Here is a 15,443-nt window from a genome sequence, read left to right as displayed (position 1 = left end):
TCCATCTTAACCCCATTCTCCTGCCTTCTCCCCATAATCCCTGACACCCGTACTGATCAATAATCTATCCATCTCTGCCTTAAAAATATCCATTGACTTGGCCTCCACAGCGTTCTGTCCTGCCTCTGAGTCAGAGGGTTGTGAGTTCAAGGCCTCCATAACTGGTCTACTTCAGTGGGGGCTGACTCCAATACTGAAGGAAATCCGTGCCATCAGACGTTAAACCTTCTGCTCTCCCGGAAGGATGTGAGCAATCTCATAGACCTCTACCCACAGTCCTAGCCATCATTCAAAAGTCAAGAGTACATCATCTAGTTATCACATTGCTGTCTGTGGGAAAGTTATGTACATGTGACTTGTATTTCTTCTACCTTGCAGCAATGACTATGTCTCGGAGGTACCTAGTTGGCTAGAAAGGGCTTAGGGCAATAGAAATGCAAAGTCCTCTTTACTACGTTGCCCTGCTGTTAGTTTTCAGAGCATGAGAAAACATGTCAGGAGCAAACCTCACGGCCTCTCAAACCTGCCCTGCTGTTCAATATGACTATGAGTGAATATCTAAAAACTGCAGATACTGGAAATCTGAAACAAAAACAGGAAATACTGGAAAGACTCAGCAGGTCAGGCAGAAACATTCAATGTTTCGATGAAGCCTTGCAGCCACTCTTCTGTGCCAATGACTTCCACAGATTCACCACCCTCCGGCTAAAGAAATTCCTCCTCATCTCCTTTCTAAAGGTACTGTATGTTCGTTTATTCTGAGGCTGTGCCCTCTGGCCCTATAAATACTGACACACTCCCCAGGGACCCCCTGTAAATATTGCCACACTCCCTGGGAATACTAGTAAGGGGAACGGACTGACTGGCCTGTTTCTGCTGTGTTAGTGCTTTGTAAATCTAAGTGGAATGGGCGCATAAAATTGAAACTCTGCGGTGATTGCAAGAGAGCCTCAGATAAGGTTTCCGGAAGTGACTGCAAATGATTTCATGCTGTTTGCAATTGTGACGAGAAATGACACTCTAAACATTGCAAGACTTGTCCACCTCCAGCGACTGAGTGGACCAGGCCACGTAACCCTACTGTTTTGTTTAAACGTTCCTAATGTTGAAGGTGTACAGGCGATGACTTGTAAAACTGTTCTGTTGAAGCTAAAAGATTCTGAGATCCAGTTTTGTTTTAAGTGGCCAATAAAAAAGCCTCCTTGTTCATGCATACCATGTTGCTTTTGGCAATCTGGCCCAACCAAATGAGATTTGTATATTAAACTGCTCCACGGCACATTGATTTAACAGCTACTAAAGGGGAGAGAAAATATTTTAATGTCCACCCTGGTCAAGTGCTTCTGATGCAAAGGATAAAGTTTCTTTCAAAAAATATATCAAATTATGAAATGCTTTCTTTAGAATAAAAAAGATTTTGAGGAATGTAATTGGAGAGATCAGGATTATGAAAGATTGAACTCAGGAAATAGTTGTTAAGACTTCAGATACCAAGGAATAAGGGCGAGATGAGAGAAAAAATAAATCCGAGAAAGAATTCCAGAGAACAGCAGTTCAAATAGAAATACCAATGAAACGTTGGAATGGTTCGCAGGTTATGAAAGGTAATTGAATCTTGAAGCCTGTGTCTCTCTCTCTGCAGATGCTGTCTGACCGGCTGAGTATTTCCATAGGAACTTAAGCAATAGAAGTTGGGGTGTCCCATTCAGCCATTCAATATGATTGTGCCTGATCTTTTACTTTTCATCTCCTTTCCTGCCTCCTTGATCTCCTGCTCCACAAGAGGGCACCCAGGGTTCATGGCAAAAGTAGAACAGAAAGTGCTGGAGTAACTCAGAGGGTCAGGCAGTTTAGTTTATTGTCACATGCACCGAGGTACAGTAAAAAGCTTTTGTTACGTGCTACCCAGTCAGCAGAAAGACAATACATGATTACAATCGAGTTATTACAGTGTATAGATACATGATAAGGGAATAACGTTTAGTGCAAGATAAAGCCAGCAAAGTACAATCAAGGATAGTCCAAGGGTCACCAAAGAGGTAGATAGTAGTTCAGCACTGCTCTCTGGTTGTGGTAGGATGGTTCAGTTGCCTGTTAACAGCTGGGAAGAAACTGTCACTGAATCTGGAAATGTGTGTTTTCACACTTCTATACCTTTTGCCTGATGGTTTGTGTGATGCTCTGGGCTGTGTCCACAATTTGTTGCATTTTCTTGTGGTCTTGGATGGAGTTGTTCCCAAACCGTGCTGTGATGCATCCCGATAAAATGCTTTCTATGGTGCATCTGTAGAAGTTGGTGAGAGTTGTAGGGGACATGCCAAACTTGCTTAAGCCTTCTAAGGAAGTAGAGGCGTTGGCGTGCTTTCTTGGCCATTGCTTCAATATGGGTGGTCCATGAGAAGTTGTTGGTGATGTTGACTCCTCGGAACTTGAGGTTTTCAACCATCTATACTTCGACACATCCAATGCAAACTGGGGTGTGTGGACCTCTTCGCTTCCTGAAGACAGAGATGGGTGGATTTTTTTGATACAAAAAGAATTAGAGGGTAACTGTAGAAAGGTGTCCTTGAGGGAAAATATCAGCCGTGAATGGTGGGGGGGGGGGGGGGGGGGCGGGGGGGCGGCAAAACCAGAACCAAAGCATAATGCATTGGAGAAGTGTCAAGTGAGACTAGCCTTGTACTGTGAGGGATATTCCCTGTTCAGGACCAGGCCACGCTAGTGCACAACATTCATGGCGACAGATTGAAGGTACGATGTGCTCAAAGTTTGGAAAGAACAAAAGGGGAAAGTTCAGCACTTGATATGATCACAATACACAGTGCTTTGGCAGCATGCCAACAAAATAGCATCTTGTTCCCATTGAGTGGAGTGCTGTGTGCGATTGTACTCGCCGAGCCTCAGACAGCATTAACTGATTCTGTGCGTCATCCCATGGGTTTGATAACTGCCTGTCTGTCCTGGGAATGCGCCACAATCTCAGTCATTAAAACTGTAACATCCCTGGTCTTCTGGTTGGGATTCAGATGTTCATGGGTAAATCAGTGGTGATTAAGATGAAGATGCTTTTAATGCCAGCAATTGTAATCCCTTCCACTGATAGCTTCATTCAGCCACCGACATGATTAGCTTTGCCCAAAGAATGTTCTTCACCCCATCTAGTTTTACAGGCCGGCTGCCTCCCTTTACGTTCCAGCGTCTGACTGTTTAAAAAAAAAATCTGCCAGTGTATTGTTTTTATAATGTGAGATTATGAAATGATGGCAGTAAAAGTGACCTGTTTGAATGGGAAACACTAAATTAGCATGCATGTTCAGCAAGTAATTTGGAAGGCAAATGGGAATGCAGAGGGGTCTGAAGTGGAGAGGCTGTGGATTCGTGCTGCACCCGCACCTGGAGAACTGCCCAGTCCGGATTCATATAACCATATAACAATTACAGCACGGAAACAGGCCATCTCGACCCTTCTAGTCCGTGCCGAACACATAATCTCCCCTAGTCCCATATACCTGCGCTCAGACCATAACCCTCCATTCCCTTCCCATCATATAACTATCCAATTTATTTTTAAATGATAAAAACGAACCTGCCTCCACCACCTTCACTGGAAGCTCATTCCACACAGCTACCACTCTCTGAGTAAAGAAGTTCCCCCTCATGTTACCCCTAAACTTCAGTCCCTTAATTCTCATGTCATGTCCCCTTGTTTGAATCTTCCCTACTCTCAATGGGAAAAGCTTATCCACGTCAACTCTGTCTATCCCTCTCATCATTTTAAAGACCTCTATCAAGTCCCCCTTAACCTTCTGCGCTCCAAAGAATAATACCTAACTTGTTCAATCTCTCTCTGTAACTTAGGTGCTCAAACCCAGGCAACATTCTAGTAAACCTCCTCTGTACTCTCTCTATTTTGTTGACATCTTTCCTATAATTTGGCGACCAAATCTCACACAGCACTCCCTGAGAAACGGTCTACTCGAGTGAGTGTTCGCCTGGTTTATATTTGGGCACGTGCCACAACTGGTACCACTACTGGGCTACTTCTTTGCACATCTGTTGCAAGTTCTGCAAGACATATGCTGGAACAGCATGACCAACATTTGTCCAGTTATGATGAACTTCCCAGCGCTCCCTCTGCACTCCATGTTAAACATTTGCTGTGAGTGATACTACTGTCTGCATCAATTGGAGCTGTCTGCCTTTTTTCCCCCAGTTTAAGTAATTGTTTGCAGGTTACAGTTTGCCCCAAGAGAAGGAAGGGGAGAGAGAGAGGAAAAAAATGCTATTGAGTTTAAATACTCGCAGCATGCCGTCATCTTTTGTTCTTTGAAAACCCAATTTGATTGATCGACGTGTTATGAAATCTGAAGTACAGTCCAATAAGTGCAGCCGAAGTTTTAGTCAGAGCCAGTGCCCGAGTGAGATGAGACTGGCTCCTTGCGAGCACTATTGACATCTGTTTGTGAGACGGGGAACAGCAACATCTGTACCCCCCCCCCCCCCCCCCCCCCCCCCCATCCCACATCTGGCAAGCCTGCTTCTGCTGCGATGGTGTTCAACTCGGAGGCGGTGCTTAGACTACAGTCAACTGGGCTCGGTCTCTCTCAGTGAGAGGGGGGCGGTAAAAAAAACCATCTCTCGCCCCGGCAGCCGCAGGAGAGATCTGCATGGGCTGTTCTATTAGCCTCGATTGCTGCGGGAAGGAGCTTTGCGGAACCCCAGATGAACCCACGAAAAAGAAAGAAGAGAAAATGAGGCTTACAAAGGTACCTCAGACCATCCGCTGTCAGCGTGTGTGTGTGTGCGTGTGAGCGCTGTGTACATTGTGTGACATTGCTATCGTAAGTAGCGGGGCAGTTCAGATATGTAGCATGCCCGACACAATTGAGCTCTTTAGTTTCTTTTGACTTTGTCAGAATTGTTTTTGTTTCATTTCTTAGCGAGAATGTGCACGCTGTTGTTTTTGCTGTTTTACTCAGTGCGAGGAGTTTGAGGCCAAAGTTCAAGTAACTGAAATGGTTTTGTTTTCCTTCTTCTGAAGAGCACGAGTTGTTAATGTTTTATTTCCGAGAATTTGCAACGCGCGATTTAAAGAAGAAACATCACGGAACAGAAAGTGACAGGAAAGGGATTAGAGCCAGTTTGGGAGTAGTCTGGGGCAGTTTTTTTTAAAAGGCAATATTGCCTGGTTAAATAAATCTAAAACAGCTCCTGCCGTTTATTTGGATGACGCCGGGTGTGTTGCGATGATTGTCACATGCGAACCACGGCGCATGGCGTGTCATTGTATTCAACGCTTGGCAAAACTTTTTTTTAAAGTTTTGTCTTGCGGTTGGGCGGGTGAGGGGAGGCGCCCATTTGTGGGACCAGCAGAATGGTTGCACTTGGACAATCCCGCCTAAGCCTACAAGATCTCCCGGTTTCCAAACACTTTAACCCCCCTCCCATTCTCACACTGACCTTTCTGCTCTGGGCTGCCTCTACTGTCAGAGTGAGGCCCAGTGCAAATTGGATAAACAGCACCTCATATTTCGCCTGGGTAGCTTGCATCTCAGCGATATGAATATTGGCTTCTCTAACTTCAAGTAACCCTTGCTTTCCTTCTCTCTCCATCCTCTCCTCCTTCCTAGTTCTCCAACCAGTCTGACTGTCCCCTTGATTACATTTTACCTTTGTGTGCTTCGTTGTTAGCTTCCCCGAGCTAACAATGATCTATTCTACATTTCCCTTGAAATTCATCCCCTTTGATGTTTCGTTTTCAAACCTTGCACTTCCTTATCTCTGCGTCTTTCTCTCCCCTGACTCTCAGTCTGAAGAAGGGTCTCAACCAGAAACGTCACCCATCCCTTCTCCCCAGAGATGCTGCCTGTCCCGCTGAGTTACTCCAGCATTTTGTGACTGTCTTTGAACAATCCTTGCTTGGCTATGAAATGAAATGGGAGCACACCAGTTGGAATAACACACCAGGCCAGCCAACCACTCATACTGTATGTAGGCCACAAGGCATAGTAGCCACATTCGATGCCAAACATTGGGTAATATCTGCTTTTCTGCAGATTGGGGGCTGCCGACAGTTAACATTCTGCCTGAAATCAGAATACCTGTAAGTGCTGAAAATCCTCAGTAGGTCAGACAGCATCTGTGCAGAGTAACAGAGATGAGGCTGATGTGCTGGAGGAACTCACCGGGTCAGACAGCATCTGCGGAAGGAATGGACAGATGACGTTTTGGGTTGGGACCCTTTCTCAGTCCTAAGACCTGACCTGAAAACGTCCCTCCACAGTTGTGCCTGATCCGCTGAGTTCCTCCAGCACTTCGTGTTTAGCTCAAGATTCCAGCATCTGCAGGCTCTGGTGTCTCGATCGTTCATCAGAAATGGTGAAAGAAACACAAGCTCTGACAGAACCTCATCAATCGGAAATGGTAACTGTGTCCCCCCTCTCCCCCGCAAGATGCTGCCTGACCTGCTGCGTACTTGCACCAGCATCAGTAAAACCAAATTAACAGCTCATCGTCCCTTTTCTGTGGGAGGGATCTTCCTGTGCCTGCATTGGCTGCCACATTTTCCATGTTACAATGGTGATTGTTGGCCATGAAGGGGCTTGGAGTATTTTAAAAAGTACATGAAAGGCATTATAGAAATGCAAGTCTGTCCTACTTTATGCTTGCTTTATATAATCTCTACTTTGTGCTGGCTGATGCCAGCAGGAAATGACTGGTTTCCTTCTTTTCTTTTAATTTTTTTTATTTGCTATGTCGTCAAACTTTGCCAATGTAATGCCTGAAGTTGGGATAGACATCCTGTATTCCAACCTATCTCCTGTGGCAGGATGCCAAGTGCGGAACTCCAGGTGGACCAGGGCCACAGATGGAATTCAATCTGCCTTCGGATTCAACTGTGCTTGCTCTTTTTTTTTGTATTCCCATTCCAAGGCTCTTATGTTTTCATTTATGATGGGACCATTCTGTGTACATTGGTCACATCACAAGGGGCATCCTCTGTGCACCAGTGGCATTGCAGCGGCGCCTTTAGCGGGAGAGTTTCACTGCAGCGTGACCGGTATACATCGACAGTTTCCATATTAAGTGTATTCGCCAGTTGCAATGAACAATCTTCACAGGAAATGCATAAAACGTCTTGTATGTTGCTTCAAAGCAGCAGTTCCCAGCTCGGCATGTGCCAAAGATCACAAGGGCGCTGTGGGTTTAATGCTATTGAGGTTTATTATTGAGGTAGAAGAACGTTCACAAGAAGTTAAAGTAAATAAAAACTTAGGTCCCAGAGAATTCAGGGGACAACCCCAAACTCTTCAATGGGGAAAGCTCATCAGGCCTTTATAGGGGTGGGGAAGATGTGTGCATATTTTAACGAGTGTGAACAAGTGGGCCTTTCATTTAGAAGGATAGGGAGCCACTTTGGTGGAGTGCAGACGGTGATTTGACTTTGAACAGATAGTGTGTGTTTATTGCCGTGAATATCCCAAGCTGATTTCACACTTCTTCAAGGACATAGTTTATTTGAAACTAGCCTAGCCATGCTAATCATTAGTATTGATTCCTTGTGTTGACCTGATTCGAGCTACACTCCGACTGTGCCCGATGGGAATTCTGCAGACTACTAAAGATCTTTTCCCAGACTCTTGCACCTTCTGGGGAGTGTACGCCACTTATAAACTGGTACAGTGATTGGACTCTTTCTGAAAATGGGAGGTTGTTTCCAAATAACTTGTATAGAACATGGAACAGTACAGCACAGGAACGGGCCCTTCGGCCCACAATGTCCGTGCCAAACATGATGCCCAGTTAAACTCATCTCCCCTACCTGTAAATGATCCATATCCCTCCTTTCCCTTCATATCCTTGGGCCTATTTAAAAGCCTCTTAAATGGCACTATCGTATCTGCCTCCACTACGACCTCTGGCAGCGTGTTCCTGGCACCCACCACCCTCTGTGTAAAAACAAATAAATAAATAAAACTTGCCCTGCATATCTCCATTAAAGTTTGCTCCTGTCACCTGAAAGCTGTGCCCTCTAGTCTTTGACATTTCCATCCTGGGGAAAAAGTTTCTGCCTGTCTACCCTATCCCTCCCCTCCGCTTCCGATGTTCTGAAAGGGCTTTGTGTGGCTTCTGTCCATCCTCATCCGGACATGGGGATATGGACACAGCTCAGTGAGTGTGCTGCCTGCATCGTACAGGGGATGGTAATGGCCAGCATTGGTGTGTCCCTGTGTTACAATCCAGATTCCCCTTTTATGGTCAAGTGGAACTTGGTGATAAAACATCAGGCAGAAATGCGTGCAAATTTCTAACCTGTACATTGCGATAAAGTACTTTGTGCACTCAGCAAACATACCAAGTTATCCAGCACCGCAAACAGCAAATCTACCAGGACTCGCAAAGATTTACACCTACATCAGCCACTTACATTTATTACTGATATTGGAGACATGCACCCATTAGTTTGTCTCGGGTGTGTCGACTGCAAGACTGCACTCACAGCCCCTCCCAAATCTGTGACTACCATCGATAAGGGGAGCTTCAGGTGCATCGGAATACCACCCCTGAAATGTTTCCCTCAGTCACTCACTGGAGTTCTAACACACCTCTCCATTGAAACTGCTGTTCAATAAAAAATAATGGCGAGCAAATCATTAACAATAAGTTTACAGCATTGTAGAATGAGATACACTTAGAAGCAGGTCCTAAAAGGATCAATTGTCAGAGCTTGTTTTACCCCAGGGCAAGGGGCTCTAAAACTACAGGGCACAGGATTAAGGTGAGAGGGGTGAAACTTAAAGGAGATCTGAGGGCCAGGTTTTTCACTGGGGATGGTGGTTAGATGGAACAAGGTGGTAGAACTGGGTACAATTAACTCTTTTAAAGGCATATGGATAAATACCTGGTTAGGAAAGGTGCAGAAGAATGTGGGCAAATGGGATTAGCATAGGTGGGTCTCTATTTCTATTCTGGTGCTGTATAACTGACTTTATTTGGTCGTGTTGGCCCCACTCGCTTTGCTCTTTCTCCTTGCTCTGCAAAACGATTGAGATTTGATCCAATTCCCATTTCAGAAGTTCACATTGAAGCTATTCAAATACCCTTTTAGGCAGTGCAATGTGTGTGCCCCTGTCCCACTTAGGAAACCTGAACGGAAACCACTGGAGACTTTGCGCCCCACCCAAGGTTTCCGTGCGGTTCCCAGAGGTTTTTGTCAGTCTCCCTACCTGCTTCCACTACCTGCAACCTCCGGCAACCACCTGCAACCTCCGGGAACTGCACGGAAACCTTGGGTGGGGCGCAAAGTCTCCAGAGGTTTCCGTTCAGGTTTCCTAAGTGGGACAGGGGCATTACCTGCCTACCAACATGTCCCTGATCAAAGTGCTGATTGCAATCTGTTCTTGGATACTGTGGTTTGGTCTGCACCTTTTTTTCAAGAATTGTAATGCCTCTTTAAATTGCTCTGTTGTAAGATTTCCAAATAAATCTTGATTTAATTCCCTTCATCGCAGTGTGCTGCCCAGGTCTTCTGTGTAGGAGCCAGGACAGTTTATTTCTACAGAAAATCTGCTCCACACTCAAGGAGAGAAGGGTTCATGCTAATAGAGACCCAAACACGTGTGACCTAATGTCCTGTCAAAAGGCCGACACACTCTCCTTTCTAATGAGTCACATATGGACCACACGTGTTCAATAAAATCAATATTTAACAGAGCTCTTGAGCTTTCGTAAAAGTGTATCTGTAAAGTAATGCCTCCTGGGCAACAGGGCCTGATGGTTTCAATTGTCAGAAGAATTACTGTATGCTCCTCTGCCAAGGTGAAAGCCGAGCTAAGATTTCTAATGGAAATTTGGAAAAAAAAAGTAAATCTGAAAGGATTAAAATGAAGATGATTTCAAGAACTTAAACTGTGGATGCCTTGTGACTGGAAATCCTCTAGCTTCCAGTTGCAGTCGCAAAGCAACAGGCAGGATGGAAGTTGCCCCTGACAGTTTCCATCTTGTTTCATGGGGCTAGGACACAGATTATTTTGAAACATTTAATGCAGATCTGCCTCTCTGAGGGAGGGGTCAGCCTTCATGTGCCAAGTTATCTGTTTCCCAGTGTACTGTCGGCCGGATGTGGTGCTGCAGAGGTCAGCTGAGACGGTGGCTATCTGGTGACCCGGCCAACTGTAACAATTAACTCTGCATGGTCATTTTAAGTGGTGTTTCCAGAATGGTCGATGTACCTGAACCAAGCTCGACTTGAGAACTACTTGAAATATGAAGATTTTTGCCAATGCCATACTGGTCACCAGAATGAGGCCAAATCATTTTTTAAACATATGAAGTATTCTACTAAAATATCCAAGGATTAAGGTGTATGGAGAGAGTGCTGTATTACGGTTGGTGTTTCAGATCAAGTGGAGTTATCTTATAGAGGGGTAATGGAGGGAGTGACTGAGGGTACGGGAAAGGAGAGGGAGGAGGGGGAGGGGAGGAGGAGAGGGGAAAGAAGAGGGAGGGTGAAGAGGAGTGGGAGGGAGAGCTGGGGGATGAGGAGGATAGGGATAGGAAGAGGGATAGCGAGGCGCAGTTGGGGAGGGTTGCCATGACTCGCGTCACAACAGTAACTCGTCAGCCGCGTCTGCGCAGTTGGGGGCTATGGGTGAGTGGTGGAATATTGTGTTGGGGGAATGGGGCCCAATGGGTCCCACATGGTCTAGTTTCCTCTAAAGACCTCCAGTTAGTAATGGGACTTGAAGGCTGGCATTCACCCGATGCTCATTATACTTCAGTTTGGAGGTGACGTGGACCATCTGGAACAGAAGAAGGATTCTGCCCAGTTTGGGTCCGCACTTTTAGCCAACAGTGTTTAGCGTCCAGCCCAATGAGCTCATGTGCTCTGTGTGGACTCCCCAGTGCAATTTCTAACACACCAGCAGTTGGCATGGAGGCAGCTCCTTTCACAACTCTACTGATGTCAACTCCTTGGTGTTTGTCTCATGGCTCAAGGACATGCTGTGCTCCGAGTGCCCAATGAGTTACTGGGACTGTTTTTTGACAGATGCAACAATCACCATTCTTACCCTGATCTAAGTCAGATGTAGCCGTTGTTGTTGAAAGCTCCAAGAAGCACCAGTCCAATTGAGTTCCAACTCCAGTAAAGACTCTCTTGGCACTCTCTGAATGGTTCTATTTTGTTTTTAAAGGGTGAAAAATATATGCAGAAAAGTTTGACAAGGGAGAATTTCTATTTGCATTGTGCCTTTAACATTGTAAAACATACTTCCCAAGAGCAAATATAATCTGACCAAGCTACATGAGGAAATAGTAAGGCAAGTGAACAAACAACCCCAAGTAAGCATGCACCTCCTTGCTTGTGAATAATGTACCAACATCTGCCTTTAAAGTATTCAGACGCTGCTTCCATTACCCTTTGAAAAAGAGAGTTCTAAAGACTCACAACCCTCTGAAACAAAAACAATTGCCTCATGTCTGTTTTAAATGGTTTTAAATAGACCCCCTAGTGAAAGATTCGGCCACAATAGCAAATGTACCCTCCACATCCACCTTGTCAAGACCTTTTATGTTTCAATCAAGTCAACTCTCGCTCTTCTAAACTCCAGCTTGGCCATAGAGTTAGGGCGCAAGAGGTACCTTGAAAGACCAGTAGAGAAATTTAAGGAAAGAATTCCAAAGTTCTGGATCCAGGCCCCAGCGGTGGAGTGGTTAAATTCAGGGATTCTCAAGAGGTTGGAATTGGAGGAGCGCAGTGATTGTTGAGAGTTGTGGGGCTGGAGGAGGGGGTTTGACGACAAGGATGAAGGTTTTAACACCGAGTTGTTACTTGACCAGGAGCCAGTGTTGATGAGTGAGCTCAGTGGATGACGGCAGGCCAGGGCTGGCTGCCAGTTTGGATGCGGGGCAGCAGAGATTTGGATGAGGTGGAGTTTACAGAGGGTGGAAGATGGAAGGCTGACCAGGAACTGTCATGCCTAGAGGTCACAAAGGCATCAGCAACTCCTGATGTAACTGAATCCTGTAATTCCCTCTCAGCCTTTGTTAACCCTAGCTGTGCTGTAAACTAGTTTGTTCGGCACAAAGATTTGTTTCGGCTGTAACAACAGAGGTGCAAGTAGGTCTTTAAACCCTGCTAGCCTGGAAAAGATTAAAATGGTTTGCCTGTCAAACAGGGCAGAGGTTGCGTCTCTCTGGGCTTTAAGCATGTGCTGAACAGACAGCTGAGATTTTTGAGATGAAAAATCTGTTTTATTTATGTGAGGCAACTGCTTGTGGTTCCCAGAGCATTTGAGGTCTGTCAGGGCTGCTGATAAATTGGAACGAGAGATTAGCCTTCAGTGTTATTGGAGCAGCAGGATGCTTGCTTATTTGTCTGTATCTGTTACATTTAAAGAACAGTGCCTGATGTGAATTGAATATGCTGGCATAATGGCGATAGTAAGCAGACTGCAGAGTGAGGAGCCAGTCTGATCTCACCGAACTGTTAACTCTGCTGCTGACAGCACCACTACAGCAGTTCATTCGGGTAATCTGGGGCTGATGGTTGGTGAAGTCCTAAATTGAGAACAGATTTCTGGAGCATCTTTCTCGAGCACGGGAGGTCCAAAGTGTCTCATAGCCAATTGGGTGCTTGTTGTAATGAAAGCGAGCTTGCAGACACACTACGCACAGCAAACAAACAAAGAATTATAAATGCCGGATCTCACAAATAAAAACAGAAAATGCTGGAAACACTCAGTATGTCTGGCCGCATCTGTGGAAGGAGAAACAGTTTATATTTTATGTCAAAGCTGTTCTGTTTCTCCCTCCACAGATGCTGCCTGACCTGAGGAGTGTTGCCAGCATCTTGTTTACATTGTGTGCACAGCAAGATTCCACAAACAAGGATATGAAAGGCAGTGTATAATTTAAGTTGTTGATGTTGGTTGTGGAATCATTATTTGCCAGGACACCAGAGAGAGCTCCTCTGCTCTCCAGTCAACAAGTGCTTAAGGATCTTTCATATCTACCTGAGAAGGTAGATGGGGTTTTGGTTTTATGTCACGTCAGATGGCCAGCACCTCCAGCATTCCCTAACAATAGGTTGTATTGCCTGGAGTCTCCAATGAAGCCTGAGCTGTCTGGGAATTGGGAGTGATCAGGGTCTGCTGGCTGTTGGGAGAACTGTTGGGTTTTCTCCGGGTGCTCTGGCTTCCTCCCACATTCCAAAGATGTGCAGGTTTGTAAGTTAATTGGCTTCTGTAAACCGTGTGTACAATCGAACTAGTGTACGGGTGATCAGCGTGTACTCGGTGGGCTGAAAGGCCTGTTTCCACGCTGTATCTCTAAAGTAAACTAAAACTAAACTGATATCTCAGCTCTGTTTCACAGCAACCCCCCCCCCATTCTGTTTATTTAATTGTGTCTTTCCATTCTCACTCTCCAAATGATGGTTCCCTGTGGGGTGGCATGCCATGCTGGTGGGGTGTTTGTTGTGCTGACACACAGCTGGATATTCTTCAATGCACCAAACTAATCGTACAGGTGATGCAAACCGTGTCAGGACCAATGTAAACAGGTGGAACAAAGCGTTAAGAAGAGCCCCGCGTTTGTCTAAGGGAGGTTCTACACTATATGATCAGTGATGAGGCGCAAAGGCCAGCAATGCGTTCAGTATCAGGAATCATATATTGTTAGGTCATCCAAAACGTTGCTGGGACCAGGGGAAAATAGTGGCATGGAGCTCCTGAAGGTGAAAGTCCTGGTTCTCCAGGGGTCAGATTGTGATACATTGGCAGGAGAGGTTTTCATAGAAATGGGTGGGGACTGCTTTGGCCGACTTCTACCAACTGCACTCCCCTCAACATCAGTAACGTGGCCTCCAGAAACCAGGGCACACGTAATGAAGGTGACTATGAGAAGAACCAAAAGTGATATAAGGGAAAACAATTGTTTTTACAAAGTAAGTGTTTGGAGTCTGGAATGCACTGCCAGGGAGCAGTGGAGGCAGACTAAATTCACAGGGGAACTGGAAAACGAGTTACAATGAAATCCGGTGCAGGTTGGCACTGGTTAACATGGCAGCTGGCATCCTTTCGTAAAAACTACTCTGGCCTATAAGTGACTCCAGGTCCACGCACTATGCAGTTGGTTCTTTGTGCCCTCTATAGTGGTCCTGAAACTTACTGCCACTATAGAAGGCCTATCAAGTCAGGGTCTTGTAATAGTTGGATAAGAACACGTTAAAATAAATAAGCTGTAATTCACATACTAAGGCTTTCCTTGTTAACTCCACCATGATTGCATCAATGTCATTCTATGATTAAACTTAATGTTCATCACAGCTGGATCAAGATGGGTGTGCAATCAGATCAAAATGGTATCGTTGAACATTAACACAGTTGTTTACCTGGATTTGGGATGTTGAAATAAATATAATTTCTTGAATGTATTAAATCTGATGATTTTAATCACTTTTCATCCCCCAAATCCTTTTCTAATTCTAAATTCCAGCTGCTGATTTCCTGACTTCTGTGCAATATGTATCCTGATTTAACTGTACACAATCGAGGAAACACATTGTGAACTTTTCTCAAAGCCTGCTTTAATATTATTAAATAGTGTCATCTGGAGGAACGGATGTGTCAGAATCAGTTCTATCCTTTTGTTTTACTTTGTTTAGTTTAATTTAGAGATTCAGCACGGAAACAGGCCCTTCGGCCCACCACGTCCACGTCGACCAGCGATCCCCGCACATTAACACTATCCGACACACACTAGGGACAATTTTTACATTTGCACCAATCCACAACCTACAAATCTGTACGTCTTTGGAGTGTGGGAGGAAACCGAAGACCCCGGAGAAAATCCACGCAGGTCATGGGAAGAATGTACAAACTCCGTACAGACAGCACCCATAGTCAGGATCGAACCCGGGTCTCTGGCTGCTGTAAGGCAGCAACTCTCCCAGCTGTGCCACTGGAACTACAATATTCTGTGATAACTGCTCATCTTCCGTAAGATCAATGAAACAAGCACAGTGTACAAATTACATAGCCTTACAGCTAATAGGATAATCACTAATTAATCCAACAGGGTATTTGGGAGATATCTATTATGCAGAGAGTGGAGAGGATGAGGGACTATTTCTCATGAGGAAGTGGACAGCCTGGATATGTTTCAACCTGGAGATGGTACAACGGTTGAGTGGAAGGAGTCGAAGAGGATCAGTTGGAGAGATGTGGGCGGAGGCTGGTGTGGATGACTTTGATTAAATGGCCACAAGTACTTTCCATGCTGGATTAGAATGTGGGAGTCACTTCGATCACAACCTGCACTGTTGCAAAGGATGGTGCAACTGGAGCTGAAAGGAAGCAAGTTCTAGACGGGCGCAGCAAGGTGAAGGGCAAACTGACCATCATCCTAGAGTAGAATGACGGGAGGTCGCCCTGAGGTTC

At 45.3% G+C, this 15,443-nt stretch overlaps 1 protein-coding gene and 1 long non-coding RNA gene across 3 annotated transcripts in view; one reads left to right on the top strand and one right to left on the bottom strand.

Annotated features, from left to right (window-relative positions):
- Positions 1 to 15,443, bottom strand: part of LOC129714663 (uncharacterized) — a 29,263-nt gene that overhangs the window by 573 nt on the left and 13,247 nt on the right. The window contains exons 2-3 of the long non-coding RNA XR_008726369.1: positions 11,073 to 11,178; positions 1 to 2,498 (exon numbers count right to left, since the gene is read on the bottom strand). The exon at positions 1 to 2,498 is cut by the window's left edge and continues 573 nt beyond it. This is a non-coding gene — a long non-coding RNA (uncharacterized LOC129714663). The remainder of the gene's footprint in view (positions 2,499 to 11,072; positions 11,179 to 15,443) is intronic.
- The window catches only part of tns2a (tensin 2a), a 148,308-nt gene continuing 137,010 nt past the window's right edge, over positions 4,146 to 15,443 (top strand). For both annotated transcript variants that reach the window (XM_055664396.1, XM_055664395.1), the window contains exon 1: positions 4,146 to 4,766. In XM_055664396.1, coding sequence (XP_055520371.1) covers positions 4,668 to 4,766 — 99 coding nt within the window. In that variant the 5' untranslated portion in view covers positions 4,146 to 4,667. The remainder of the gene's footprint in view (positions 4,767 to 15,443) is intronic.

Source organism: Leucoraja erinacea, chromosome 40 (assembly GCF_028641065.1).
Source record: "Leucoraja erinacea ecotype New England chromosome 40, Leri_hhj_1, whole genome shotgun sequence".
Lineage (NCBI taxonomy): Eukaryota > Metazoa > Chordata > Chondrichthyes > Rajiformes > Rajidae > Leucoraja > Leucoraja erinaceus.
This window is presented reverse-complemented; position numbering and strand designations above follow the sequence as displayed.